We start from the raw sequence: 14,378 nt of genomic DNA, 5'->3' as shown, positions 1-14,378 counted from the left end.
CAGCATGTGAAAGCCGACTTCCCCTTCCTCCCCTTGTCCTCCCTCCCTCCCTCCCTCCTTCCTTCCGCAGTTCTTCATCGTGTTTGCACTCACTTGATCCGGAGCGGAAATTCCTCTCCCTCTTTTTTTTTTTTTTTTTTTTGTGAATGACAAACTCATTAACAATTCATCAACACAGAGGGGGGCGGGGGGGAGCAAGAAAGGAGGGCGGTTCGCGCCTTCCGGCCATCCGTTGCTACGACGACCGACACTAGGGCCTCCTGTGATTGGCTGACCATTGGAATGCCGAGCCGAGGCCACGCCTTCTCATTCTCTTCCTCCTGCGCTGCCGCCATTCAGAGCTTCGCGCTGCTCTCCAAGGCTTCAGTATGAGAGAAGAGAGCTGACGAGTAAACACGGGTGACAACTCATTCAAGCTTCGGGACGACCTCTGTTGGAAAATTCAACATTCTCGGATTATTTTTTTGGCGTGGCTTCGTTAAGTAAAGAAGCCATTTGAATGAGCCCCTGGGATTCATTCATATCCCCGTCGTACACGGAGCCAACCCGCCCATTGATTTAATAACGCTTTACCCCCGAGACCCGTCTAAATGCTGGACAAGTTCAAGCCCGTGGCCCCCCCGCAGAAGCAGCCGCTCGACTCGATGGTCATGGCGGTGAGCAAGACGTCGGCGTGGCTCCGCGAACAGCTGGACGCGCCGCGTCGCGACTGCATGCTGCTTCTCATGGACTGCCGCGGCCAGGAATCGTACGAGTCGTCGCACGTCCAGGGCGCCATCAGCGTGGCGCTGCCTGGCCTCATGCTGCGCCGCCTCCGCAAGGGCAACCTGCCGGTGCGGGCGCTGCTCGCCGATGGGCCCGACCGGGAGCGGTTCGCGCGCCGGTGCAAGAGCGCCACCATCGTGCTCTACGACGAGTACAGCCGCGAGTGGAACGAGAACGTGGACGGCGGCTCCGTGCTGGGGCTGCTGCTGCGCCGCATGAAGGACGAGGGCTACAAGGCCTTCTATCTGGAGGGTGAGTTGAGTCGCTCCCCCGGAACCGCCGCACTTCGGCTGCTGGCTTGGGTTGAGTTACCCGGCTGTAATTGACACAACCTAAATCAACAACAAAAACTATACATTTGTGTTTGTTGCAATACAATTAGTCATTTTGCTTCAAAAAGACAAGTTATTTGAATAAATAAACATTTTGGTTTTCTTACTCCATACTTTTTCGAGGAAAAATAACCAAATTGGGTATGAAAAATTTCAGTTAAATATTTTCCAAACAAATTAAAAACTAAACGGTATAAGTCTATATTTCTCCAAAACAAGCATTTTTTATTTCAAATTTTCTTGCATGAAACACGATCTTAAAAAAATGACTTGATTCTATGATTAGTCAAGCCAGCAGCTATTGTCGAGTTTGTCTTATCTTCCACCGGCATAACCTTAAAGTTAATATGAACAAGGTGAATGTGGTAAAGTAGTGGTAAATTAGTGGTGGTAAAGCAGAGGTCCTTGGTCCAAATCTGGTCCGCTTGGATCGTCATACAGGACCTGTATTACAATGAACATGATGTTCCAATGTTTCTGTTTTATTGTTAGTTTATGTAAAGTGCTTTACAAAAGTGCAATTGAAATAAAGATGTATTGTATCTTATTCTAGGCGGCTTCAACAAGTTCCAGGCTGAGTTCCCCAATCTTTGCGAGACCAACCTGGACGGCTCCTCCGACAGCAGCCCCCCCAACACGCAGGTCCTGGGCCTGGGCGGTCTGCGCATCAGCTCGGACTCTTCGGACATTGAGTCGGACCTGGACCCGAGCAGTGCCACCGAGTCGGACGGCAGCCCGTTGTCTAACCCGCAGCCGTCCTTCCCTGTGGAGATTCTGCCCCACTTGTACTTGGGCTGTGCCAAGGACTCCACCAACCTAGACGTGCTGGAGGAGTACGGTATCAAGTACATCCTCAACGTCACGCCCAACCTACCCAACCTCTTCGAGAACGCCGGCGAGTTCAAGTACAAGCAGATCCCCATCTCGGACCACTGGAGCCAGAACCTGTCGCAGTTCTTCCCAGAGGCCATCAACTTTATTGGTAGGTTAAGCGCTGAACTCGGAATTGACAACAAAGTTTCTCCAAATTAATGTGTTTGGATTTAAAAAAAGTCCCAGAGAGGAAGCGTGTCGCTGTTCCTTCTTGTTTTGAGTTAGCGTAGCCTTTCCGTGACACTGGCGCCATTTGGGCTGCAAAAGGCAGCCGGAGTCATGAGGGCGCTGTCAAGGCTCACAGGATGTCAACAGGGCCTGTAAATGGCTCCTTTTGTTCATGTAATGGGGTAGGGTGGGGGGAAAGGGGGGTGCATGTCCGAGATTACTTTCAATGGCGCTTCCTTCCTGTTACGCTCAAATTACCGTCCGGCTTGTTGCTCTCGGGTTTCAGCCAGGACCTTTTAGCGAGTGCAGCAGCTCTTACACAAGAGCCTGCTGTAGCGCTACGGCCCCCGCTGATCATCTCAACCACTTCCCTCAGCGCTGATAAGAGGCCAGCACAATGTTCCCGAACATGCTTTCATCAGTTCGGCAAATGGAAAGCAAAAAAAAAAAAAGGCAAGCCGTCAAATATCAGCCATTGGTCACTACAGTCAATCAAAGATTTGAGCTCTTTGGTTTAAATCTGAATTAATTGCCAAAACACAAAACTTCTCATCTGCTGGATTTTCTGATCACCTGATTGTTACTTCAGGACGTTTAGCATTTTTTTTTTTCCATTATTTAAGTCAATCAAAGAATTGAGCACACCTCCAAATTTCAAATTGTGTGTGTCTCCATTATGCATGATCGCAGTATTAGTATCGGTCTGAAAAAAGTGGTATCGAAAATCCCGAGTTCTCATGTTAACGATGCTCCATTTCTCTTCCAGACGAAGCACGAGGTCAACACCGTGGCGTGCTGGTACATTGCCTGGCCGGCATCAGCCGCTCTGTGACGGTGACAGTTGCCTACCTGATGCAGAAGCTGCAGCTGTCCATGAATGACGCCTACGACATCGTCAAGACCAAAAAATCCAACATCTCCCCCAACTTCAACTTCATGGGCCAGCTGCTGGACTTTGAGCGTACGTTGGGCCTCAAGAGCCCGTGCGACAACCGACTGGCCGCCACCTCTGTCGCGCCCCCCGGCGGCCAACCCCTCTACTTCACCACACCCACCAACCACAACGTCTTCCAGCTGGATCCTCTCGAGTCCACGTGAACGAGCGGCAAAGGTTGAAAAATGTGAAATCTTGATGACCTCCTAACGTCCTGGAAAGAGTTTTCTGGCTGACAAGGCCGGAACGAATGCGAGCGGCGATCGCTCGGAAGCCGGGGCGGGTGACGGCGATCCTTCCAGCCAAGTGTGTTCAAACTGGACCACCACTTAGAGTCGTGGACTCCATCTGACTTTAGCGATTATCTTCTGTGAAGACACAACTGGACGCTCTTTTGTACATAGTTGTTGATTATGCCAAAACAGAAAACAATCAATCAAAAAAGGAGGCTTTTCCATCTGTGTAATCTATTGCAGTGTTTTCCCAACCATCAAAATATTGTGAGATATCCAAACAAATTTACAGTGTGACATCAGGTAGAAGAAAAACGCATGAAGAGTTTTGAATACTAGGACCAATGGAGTGAAATAATAAATTCATAATGATAATAATTTCCCACAGCTCAGTGTTTGGGAAACACTGCTCTGAGCCAACAGCAGGCCTTGTCTTTGCACCTCCCTCCCTCCCAACTAATCAGTCCAGATGAGGTTGCCTTATTTATTTAGCCTCCTCATGTGACTTTTTTTTTTTATGGGGGCAAGTGGAGTTATTATTATTATTATTTTTTTTTTGTGAGTGTGTGTGGTGAGGGTCTCCGGGGGAGAAAATATATGACGATGAGAGGAAAAGAATGTGGGCGTCTCCCTCCTTCCTCCTATGAATGTAAAGATAAGTTATTAATAAATGGATATTTTGTCTACGCAAAATGCTGTGTTGTGTGTTCTTGAAGCCACGTGGCTAGAAAGAGTCCAGACCGGTTCATCCAGGTTTTGTTTTTGTTGGCTGGCCCTCAAGAGACATCAAAGATTGAGCGACAACAACAAGGCGCTTCGGTGTCTTCAGACAAACTTTTGAAAGTGAGTTCGTGATGAAATTGAAGCAACACGCAAATAAGCAAGTTTTTTTTCTCCTCAATCGGGACGAGACAGCAGTACTCACGTTGCTGTTGCAGTGTGTGAGAATTTAATTTGTACTTATTTTTTTAACGTAAAGTCATTTTATTCACTTATATACATTTTCTTCTAATTAGTTTGTAGAGGCTTTGTAATTTAATCTCATGGCTTTTAGACAGGTTTTTTTTTTTTTCCCCACTAAATCAAGCTCAACATTCCTCCCCATTCCCATAAGAATCCAAATATGCAACAACTACTGGCACCGAGATGCAACAAAGATGAAACTCACGTTTTTTTTTCCGCGCCGACAGTGTGTTCACGTCCTTATTGAGTCCTCGTAGGGTTGATTATGTAAGGAAGACAAGTGTTGCTACTCACTGCTCTGTGGACAAATAAGTGATGAAAAAAGTAAAGTTACTACTGTTACATATTGACGTCTAATGTTAAGTCACAGTGATGGCTTCAAATATTTAATCCAACTTCTTTTGTTTGTGTGAACTTATGTGAACTTGTTCAGTTCACAGTTCATCAATGAAATTTTATGAACAAATTTCATCGCTAACCTGAACTTAAAACCCTAGTTTGAAACCCTAACCCTAGTTTGAAACCCTAACTTTGAACTAACTTTTGGTTTTTAGTGAATGTATTGTTTCTTAACCTACTGAACCCTGTTGCTGATGTCACATGCCACTCCAGCAGACTCCGCCTCTTAAAGTCATGAAGTTTAAAAATGCATGTGAATGACGTCCTGTTTTTTTTTTCTCCACTTTGTTCTTATGTCAGCCTCCTCTGGAAAATGATTACATGCCGCATGGAAAAAAATAGCAACACAAATGGAGAGTAAGAATGAATCATTGAGTGTGTGGGTGTTCATGAATCATTGTGTGTTGTGTTAGACATCTAATGATTGACTGCTATCCAAAGCTACGCCTTCATGTCATTGTGTGTCTTCATACTATTTGTGACTTCACAATATGTCATGATCATTATTTTTAACGTGCTACCATATTTGACTTCCCCTTTAGAAATAATGAAAAATGAAAGAAATAACTAAAAATGATTCACTTCTCTCAGAGTAAGAAAACGAGCTATGTAAATATCAATAAATTCAATTTAAAAAATAAAACAAAAGACTAAAACCATCACTCTTAGTCTGCGATTCTTATCTTTCGTACATTTCAGTTCCTCAAAGTTCACCGGAAATCAGAGCATCCTGAACCTTTAGCGAGTCATGTGATATTCAGCGTGATTGACAGGCAGGGGTGGGCACGCTGGGAACGCCCGGCAGGCAAGGACCCCCTGCTCTGACTCTTCCTGTCCGCAGCCTCGACCGGTGTCGGGCGACGTGGGCGAGCGTGTTTAATTTTAGCTCCAGGCGTCCTTTCAGCTCCAATCGTTGTTTCAATGCTTTTCCACCGAGGGCCACCTTGGAAAAAAAAAAATAAAAAAAATCCTTGACTCCGAGATTTACTGTACTGTCTTTAAAATAGCACAAACTGTCATAAAGGTACATTTGGTACTTTGGAGAGGAGGAACTAAAAGTTCTTGGATAGAATTGAAGGTTTTCGGGTTTTCCACACACACACATGACATCCGGCCTTGTTTTGGACATGGCATCCATGTTGCTAAAGTTGGTGCGCCTGCTAATCCTCTGCTAACACTTTGAGTCCACATCGACACCCCCGCCGACCCCCCTGCCGGTGTTGACAGCTGCCCCCCACACCTTTTTTTCTTTTCATTTTCCTTACCCGCCTATCAAGTGGCAACATCATGAACCCTTTTGAATACATTCCATTTATTTGTCACGAATCAAATTTTCATTGATCATTTATTCCACTTGAAATCTTTGTTTGCATGATACCATTGATGTTTATTTTGATGCTGCCTTCCGCCCCCTCCCCATTTTGACAGCTGGCTTCAGTTCCCTTTTTAACCCCCCCCCCCCCCCCCACCTGTCTCATGTCACCGTCACTCCCTCCTCGTCCACGCCAGCAATTTCCTGTTGCCCTCGCAGATCGTGTTACACGTTCCAAAAGTACACACAACCCACACAGCCACATGGAAATGCACATTCTCCCTTCGCATGCCAGCCACGCTGTCATCATCATCATCTCCACTCACAAGCCTTGAAAGCTCATTGCGGCTGCTTTTCTCTCCATCACACACACACGCACGGATTATTAATCCCACTCAGGGAACAGGCTGTGACCCAAAATCTCATCGGAAGTAACAGATGGCTCACGAAACAACAACAAACACTAAAGACTGTATGTGTGTGTTTGTGTGTTTGTGTGTGTCCCACCTTTATAAAAAATCTTTTTCTCTTCATACTCAAAGGATCTTTTGTACATGTCGTTCCTGGAACGCCAAGATGAATAGAACTAAAAGATATTTGTAGCCCTCTGCCATGTCTTTTGGTCCAACAGTTGGTGGTAGAAAAGAAGAAGGAGTTTCTAAAATCAGTAATCACATCTTTGGTTTGACAGGTTCAAGTCAAAAAGCGAGCCAGAGCGCCTCACTTCTTCTCTGAAAAAGTCAAACAATAACCGTCAATCTAGCACGAGTCTTTCATCTGAACCGAGATTTTAATAGTTAACAAAAACTAACATAAAACTAAAACTGACATGAAATGAAAACAAAAATGCTTAAAAAAAAAAAAAAGTAACTAAATAACAAGAAGCAAGTCCAACTGCTCAAATATCCGTCTCCTGCAACACCGATGCTAGTTTTGTTAGCCCCTCTATGGCGTCTACATTCTCTGTTAGCATTAAGCTAACAGACATTCATGTTGATTTAAAGCCGCAATGTGTAATCCTCATTGTTTTATGTTTGGTTTAGAGAATAAACTTCAATTTTGGAGTAGCAATAAACAGCTTTTGATGACATGGTTAGTTTACTGACATTCTCAAAGTTCTCCCAATGTCAACAGTGACAATTCTTGATTTCTTTCCTGCTTCCGTTTATTTGAAGTGGTAAAAGTCCCACGCCACCTCTGAAATTCCGGGAAGGAATGTGTACAGTGTGTACATAACACAGCGGCTTGACTTGGCTTTTTCCTGCACGATGGTCTTTGATCGTTTTGGAAAGCAAACACTTGACACGTGCTTCACGACGTTTTTTTGTTTTTTTTGCGAAAGTATCAAAGGCTGACCTCTTGGCGAAAAAGTCAAACGTGTGTACATAGTAGCTTCACTTAATTTCTCAAATCGTAGGCAACCGCGCGGTTCCCGAAAGAGTTTTGGAACCAGATGGCATCCCCGTGTCAAAAAAATAAAAAATCTCATTTATAGTCTTTTACCTCATAAAATAAGGATGGGCAACCAGCTGGCATTCAGAGTGAATCATCTAATTTTTTTAGAACAGAATATTGCGGATGAATTTGAACTTGTTTTACTTTTATTGAACTTTTATTAATCCCGGACTATCCCATTGAGATTAAAAACTTATTTTCCAAGGGGCAACAAAAGAATTACAGTTTCAACACAACTTCAATTCAACTTTCTTACCTCACTCTATCATGAATGATTCCATCTAAATTGTATCTCAAATCTAACATAAAAGAGCAATTTCTTATTTTTTCCATATGGTGGCCGACGACTGACCGAGTACTTATTTGTTGTTTTGTGTAGCGATATAGTGCGTTTGAGAATATTTTTAGTTGGCGGTCCATTCGTAACCTGTCGGTTTTCTCGCGAGTCACGACGCAGACTTATGAAAGCTTTATAAAAACGAAAAAAAAAAAAAAAACGAAAACTCTTTGGCTCCTCATCAGCCTTTGAGTCATTCGAACTCTTCTGCCCACGCTGTAACACTACAGGGCTCTCCAACACAACACTACATGAATACATGGATAGATAGATAGATAGATGGATGGATGGATGGATGGATGGATGGATGGATGGATGGATGGATGGACAGAGAGAGCGAGAGAGAGAGAGAGAGAGAGAGAGAGAGAGAGAGAGAGAGGTGTCCATTGAAAAAAGGTAAATTGCGATGGCCTTGAATTATGTGTGCTGTTTTCATACAGCCCACAGAGAGTAAAAATAGATTTCTACAGGCTGCAGCCCTGGTAGAGGAAAACAAACAATAAAAAAAAAAGCAAAAAATAAACCATATGAAATGGAGTTAGAAATGAGAGAAGAGGGAGCAAAGGACGCAGATTCACAGCTCAATGATTGATTGAATGTTCAATCATTCACTTTACAGTCACTGTACACGTCCACGCGAGGATTGTAACTCAGCAGATTTGTCGTCGATGGACGGGAGATGAAATCATGACAGGATGTGATTGATGGACGGTTGCAGGAATGGATGGATGAATGAGTGAATTGATGGATGAAGGAATTTTTATATGATTTAGATTACAATGAATAAAGATGGACAAATAGATGGGTGGCTGAGGAAGTGGAATTTATGAATGAATGAATTGAATGAAATCAAAGATGGACAGAAGAATGAATGCTGATTAAAGGCAGATTTATGAATGGCTGGATGACAATGAGCTAATAATGGGTGGATGAATCAAATTTAATTTAATGACATAACGGAAGGTCAGGATGTACTCCTTACTGTATGCAGATGACACAAGCAAGTTTTCAAACTTTATGGATGTTCATAATGTGGATGGGTTGTTATCAGTGCATTTTCTTCACTCTTGCATAATATGCCAGTGAGACATTTACCAACAATAAAAGCTTACTAAAGAGCAAAGTACAAGAGTAGAAAAAAAAAGTATAAAAGAAGAAGAGGGATATTTTTCTCCAATGGAGACGCTGATGGAGCTGCAGCAGGAAACAAGCCATTTTGTCTTAAAGGTAAGATGCTGCTTGTGTTGGCCTACTTAGCAATAATCGTCACTTTGTGTCAAATAAAGGGATGCTTCGAATGAATTAACACCATGCCATAACTATATTTCAATTTGCCTTTTTCTTACTTTTTGTCATTGAGCCATGTTTTGAGTTTTTTTGTGTTATTTTTTGTGTAATTTTTTTATTTATTTCTTTGATTCAAATAGATATGACTTAGTTGACAGTATTTATTTTTATTTGATTTTACAATTTACACACACATATATAAATATTTAATAATATATATTTAATTTTTTTTTTGGGAGTATGCATCTCAACTCCAGACAATTTGTGTAAAATACCAAAATATATTTTTTCTTTGACAAAAGGCTCTTATCTTGTCACTTATCTTGCTGCATTTCTCTGGTGGTTGCCTCAGCTGCCTTCATGTTTCGAGGAGCTTGGCTAATCTCGAGACTACTGTGCTGTTCTATTCAGGTCATTAGTGGCGATAACAAGAACAACTCCCATTCAAATTCCCAGAAGGACAATTCATATTTTTTCATTCTTCCTGCTCAATCTATGGAGGGGGTGGGGCCAGATAAGGAGCCTGGAAGGGGCCTTGACCCTCCACCTACCCCCCCGCCTTATCGAACCCAATCCAACGCCATTTTCGGGTTGACTGAAGTGTGAGTGGGACAAACTTGCAATTTTGGCCATAGCTGGATTTGAAGTTGTCCCACATAAAAAAAAAAAACAAGACAGACTTCCTGTCCCTGTGAAAGTGAACAAAAGAAAAAAAAAAAAGTCAAAGGTGACGTTCGCCCCGGTCAGGCTTTATTGAGTCCCCCTCTAAACGCCCCCCCCCCCCCCCGACTCCCCCCGTTAAGAGCCCGCTTTCAAGTTGAACTCTTGAGGAATTCCCGGCAGACTTTTGGTGCCATAAAAATTGCTGAGCATCCTGGCAAACAGAGCTGACCTCATCCAGGCAGGAAGTTCACAAGGTCGTCACTGACGGCGGGGGGATCTGTGTGTGTGTGTGTGTGTTCACACACACGCCTGATAAGCTAGCAGGCCAAGCCAAACTGAACTTTGACCCTTTTACACTCCGGCGCTACAACACAGCTGCTCAAAGCTGAGATACTGTAGCACCTCTCCAAAACACAAACCAAACAGCAACTGAAGCCTTTTCCACAGTGTAGCATTCAAATAAAAAAAGATATTTTTGCTCCAAAACAAAAGCTGATTTTTTTTCCCTCTGAAATTCGTTTTTGGGTCGTATTGTTTGAGGAAAAACATTCACAAATAAAGTCACATTGTTATCGTGAACATTTTTCAGGAATACTTTTTTAGGATTTTTTTATTTTATTTAAAGAGACAAAAGTTTATGAAAAATAAGTATTTTTGTACTTCATGACTTCATGGGAAAAAAAATACTAAGAATAAATAGAAGAAAAAATAGTAAGAATAAATCAATGTGTCTCAAAATATTTTTAAAAATTGCAAGGTTAAATGAAAAATAAACAGCAGGGGTTTCTTTTTCACACACAAAAAAAATTGTCCACTCTGATTTGAAAGTACTACAGTCATAAAATAAAACAAGCCTGCCTATAACATTAAAAGTACCTGAAAAGACTGGTTTAACAAGACTATAAGAAGATTTACACAAAGCTTATAGCCGCTCTTACGTAACAAGATCACATTTGTGCATGTGTGACTATTGTATATTTATTACGAATGTTAACTCTGTAAGCATGTGCCGTACCTCAGTCATCGAATTACCGCCATTGTGAGGCACGTTACATTTCCAAGAATGATGTCGGCACATTTGAAATGTCTAATTTTGAAGTTTTTCATAAAAGCTTACGCAAGGTGTAATCATCATCTTATGATTCATGCCTTGCAGAACATTTATGTATCTAGAAACGGCCCTGACATCCCTACTGCATGTGTTGTGTCATATCTTTTTGCATGTAAGCAAGGGGGGGGGTGGTGGAATGAGTGTGATTGGCATATATTCTTTATCCCCGTAAAAACGCAAATTTTTATACTACTCTTTAATACACTGCCATGATATTAATGTGATATGCGTTCATCAAGTAAAATACAATTTTGTTCTATTTTTCTTGTTAAAAATATATATTCTAAATTATGTTCTTGTTTTTTTGGATCGGATTAATGGCATATCCATTCATTTCAATGAGGGATGATAATTTGTCATACAAGCGTCGAGTTAGGAGCGTGGTCACTTGAGTCGTAAATCAAGGTAGTGGTGAAGGTATGCAAGTCCTGTGTGTGTGTGTGTGTGTGTGTGCCAAATGCTAAAGCGCAGTGCTCTTCCCCCAGATGAAGAAATCCTTGGTAGGATCACGGGGAAGTGAGTTAGGTAGGGGGTCGGATTTGCGTCCAGAACGTCCTCCTCCACCACATCCTTCTCTTGACCTCTCCCTCCACCCCCCCCCCCCCCCACTCCTCTTCCTTCCGCCTTACGTAATACAGCGACTGCAGCTATGAATGAATGTGTGACTCAATGAAGGCCTTAAAATGATGAATGAGTCGACCCACCCCTCCTCCTTCCTCTTCATCCCTCCTCTTCATCTTCCTCAGATTAAACTGTAATCCTGCAGGATGATGTCGTTGCTGCATGAAAGCGGAGGGGTGGGGAGGATGAATGATGATGTCATGTTTGCTGGGTTCATTCATGGGGATGGAAGAGGAAGGAGGGAGCAAAAACCTGACATCTTTTTCCATTCTGAAAAATGAATAAGGCCATCTTGTATGTAGGAAGACTTGTAGAAAGACTAAGCATGACTTAAACACTACATAAAATATATTGCCCCCTTATTTTAATTATTTTTTTCAAAAATTGCTAATTTTCTTTTATTACACTCATATGATGATAGTAATAATAATAATGATAATGTATTGTACTATCCATCCATTCGTGTAAAAGGCCTTGGTATAAACCGACAAACCAAACTAGTGTCTCCTGATTTAGGTTACACTGCCGCCTGGTGGATAGTATCGGCAATGTCAAGCACACGTACTGGTTCTTTGCGTAAAAAGTGTAGACTGAAATGCATTTACGTACAGAAATAAATATAAATTTTGACTCTAACTCTAATAAAATTAAAGAGAAGCCTGGACAGAGTAAGCTTCACTCCATTAGCGCTACGTGATTTCCTGACATCCCTTGTCGTGACGTTGAAACTTTTGAGCTCTGAAGTGTTTTAGGTCGAGGCGTCACACTAAGTCCCATGTCCTGTTTTATCTTATTTTCACCTGCATTAGGCGCAAATGTCCTATCTCAAATTTTGTTAGACTTTTGAGTTATATTTCTCGTGGAAACGTAAAAAATTTGGTCAACTTTGAAGTGTGTGTGAGCCAGCTAGGCATTCACATTGTCCACCTCATGAGAGTCTTTAACAGACTCAGGCTACTTTATTTTTTGTCTTGAATGATAAGGATAATAATAACTTATAGTCTAAGGATGTCATGGGTCACGTGCTAATACGTGCAATTTCTCACTCCAGCTGTCGAATGTCACACATTTGTTAACTTAATAATAGCGTGTGTGTGTGTGCGGGCATGCGTGTATTTTGTTGTGTAAAACTTTACATCGTACTGTATTACAAAGTCTACTCATGGTCGTGAACCGTATTTCAAACAGAATTATCTATTGTCTATATAGCTCCAATGTAGCATATTTACGTCGTGTGGCTGACCTCTTTAGCCACAGTTATTGGCCTTTAGTCATGGAATAAAAACGTGTTCGTCCCTTCTGCCACAAACGCATATATAACGGCTATCCACCTTTGGTTTAACATGTTGATATCATTTTATAATAACAGAAAATAATTTAGAAGCACTAACTGCATTGTATTATATTGAAAAACTAATATCTGTACACTAATGTCATATTTTTATTAGCTTTTTAGACGATGCTAATGCTACGGGTCAGCATGCTAAGGGATGGGATGTCGTTCCGCTCTAGTTGGACCTCTCTTGAGGTCACGCTAACTTCCTGGAGCTAGTAAACTCGTGGCGACGGGGTTAAGGTTCACCATTTGACGCGGTCTCGTGTGCGGCAGCAGAGGACTCATAGTCACAAGGCATGGGAAATGTTCCCCCGATTGATTCTTTACAATTGTCCACGCGGACCTTTTTATAGAGTTTAGTCACGCTCGTTGCTTGAAGGCTACGCTACGCTAATGAATCCATTAGCAGTAGGTGTGCTGAGATGGTGACCCTAACGAGGTGAAAAAGCACAAAGGGCCTTTGCAAGGCTTGCCTGGGTTGCCCAATCGCTTTGAACGCTAGCTGCAGGTAGCATCGCTAATTCAAAGCTTTGAGTTTTTGTCAGGTTAGCTAGCATGTGAAAGGCGCTATTCATACGTCCCTGTCTGTATGCTGGTCATGTACTACTTACTTACAGTACTTACTTATTGTAAGGAAAGACAATCACTCTTAATGACTTTTATTTTGACCACCCACAATGTTGTGTTTTGTAAACTTGGCTATTTTCTTCTTCGACAAATAACATTGACCTATTTTTTTTTCTCTCTCTCTCCATATTTCTATTAATTTAATAAGGTTAAATACATTTCCATTTATTTTTAAGAATTGTTTGGGTTGAAGCACTTATCTATTTAGTTTAGTTTTGTTTTTTTAAACCAAAGTTTTATATGCAATAACTGACTCCTTTAAGGATAGTGATATTAGTTTTTAAATCTGTCATATTTAAATAAGAATATTTTTTTATATATTGAAAACTTTACAAAAGCCCTGTGTTTGGAGCCCTGAGACACCATTCCAATTTAATAGTCATTTCAATTCGAAACTGATCTGGAGGGACATTGAGTGGATCAAGACTATGAATACTGACGGTAGGACCTCAGTCAAAGCCAGATAGGCATCTCGAACCTGTTAGCGTGAATGTGACGCATGATGCGTTGCTTGTTGTGTCAGATGGCAGACCCCACTGAGTCCTCTCCCTCTCCCTGTTCTGTTTACAAAGCTGAGAATTTCACTCACACCACAGCCTCATTCATTCATTCATTCATTCATTCATTCATTCATTCATTCATTCATTCATTCATTCATTCATTCATCCGCATACCATCCAGTAAGAATCCATTTGTGTTCATACTCATGACAAATAAAATTTCAAATGTTCACGTGAACTCTACAAGTTTTTTTTTTAGTTTTGTTGGTTGACTAAATGGAACATCTGGTGGTGGGCCTGTTCAGACTACATTTAACTTGATTTGATTAATGTCAAATTGTTGATGTTGATCCCCACGAGAGGTAGATGAGAGGTGAATTGATGTCAACGGCGATCAGTGGGTAGTAAAAAAAAAACAAAAAACGAGCAAATCACGCTACTCCGTGACACCCGAGTTCCGCC

General features: G+C 41.9%; 1 protein-coding gene and 1 long non-coding RNA gene across 3 annotated transcripts in view; one reads left to right on the top strand and one right to left on the bottom strand.

Moving 5' to 3' along the window:
• Window positions 1-14,378, bottom strand: part of LOC147055390 (uncharacterized) — a 62,016-nt gene that overhangs the window by 4,615 nt on the left and 43,023 nt on the right. Inside the window, exons 5-6 of one of the 2 annotated variants that reach the window (XR_015066553.1) lie at window positions 5,360-5,610; window positions 4,474-4,566 (exon numbers count right to left, since the gene is read on the bottom strand). This is a non-coding gene — a long non-coding RNA (uncharacterized LOC147055390). Of the gene's footprint in view, window positions 1-2,903; window positions 4,567-5,359; window positions 5,611-14,378 lie in introns of those variants that run through there. The other variant, XR_015066552.1, reaches the window with a different exon arrangement.
• dusp6 (dual specificity phosphatase 6) lies at window positions 280-4,011 on the top strand. The gene is made up of 3 exons (XM_085915472.1): window positions 280-1,017; window positions 1,651-2,079; window positions 2,905-4,011. The coding sequence occupies exons 1-3, from the start codon at window positions 591-593 to the stop codon at window positions 3,234-3,236; spliced, it is 1,188 nt and encodes a 395-aa protein (XP_085771598.1). The 5' UTR covers window positions 280-590; the 3' UTR covers window positions 3,237-4,011.

The sequence above is a fragment of the Syngnathus leptorhynchus genome, chromosome 6, assembly GCF_054491065.1.
Source record: "Syngnathus leptorhynchus isolate UIUO chromosome 6, UIUO_Slep, whole genome shotgun sequence".
Classification (NCBI taxonomy): domain Eukaryota; kingdom Metazoa; phylum Chordata; class Actinopteri; order Syngnathiformes; family Syngnathidae; genus Syngnathus; species Syngnathus leptorhynchus.
Note: the sequence above shows the minus strand (reverse complement) of the source record. Positions and strands in the feature narration are given on the sequence as shown.

What these genes read in the sequence shown, in the direction of transcription:
- dusp6 (XM_085915472.1), top strand. Translation starts at nt 591, where the DNA reads ATGCTGGACAAGTTCAAGCCCGTGGCCCCCCCGCAGAAGCAGCCGCTC. An exon ending in CAAGGCCTTCTATCTGGAGG is followed by an intron (nt 1,018 to 1,650) that starts GTGAGTTGAGTC and finishes ATCTTATTCTAG; the next exon opens with GCGGCTTCAACAAGTTCCAG. An exon ending in AGAGGCCATCAACTTTATTG is followed by an intron (nt 2,080 to 2,904) that starts GTAGGTTAAGCG and finishes TTTCTCTTCCAG; the next exon opens with ACGAAGCACGAGGTCAACAC.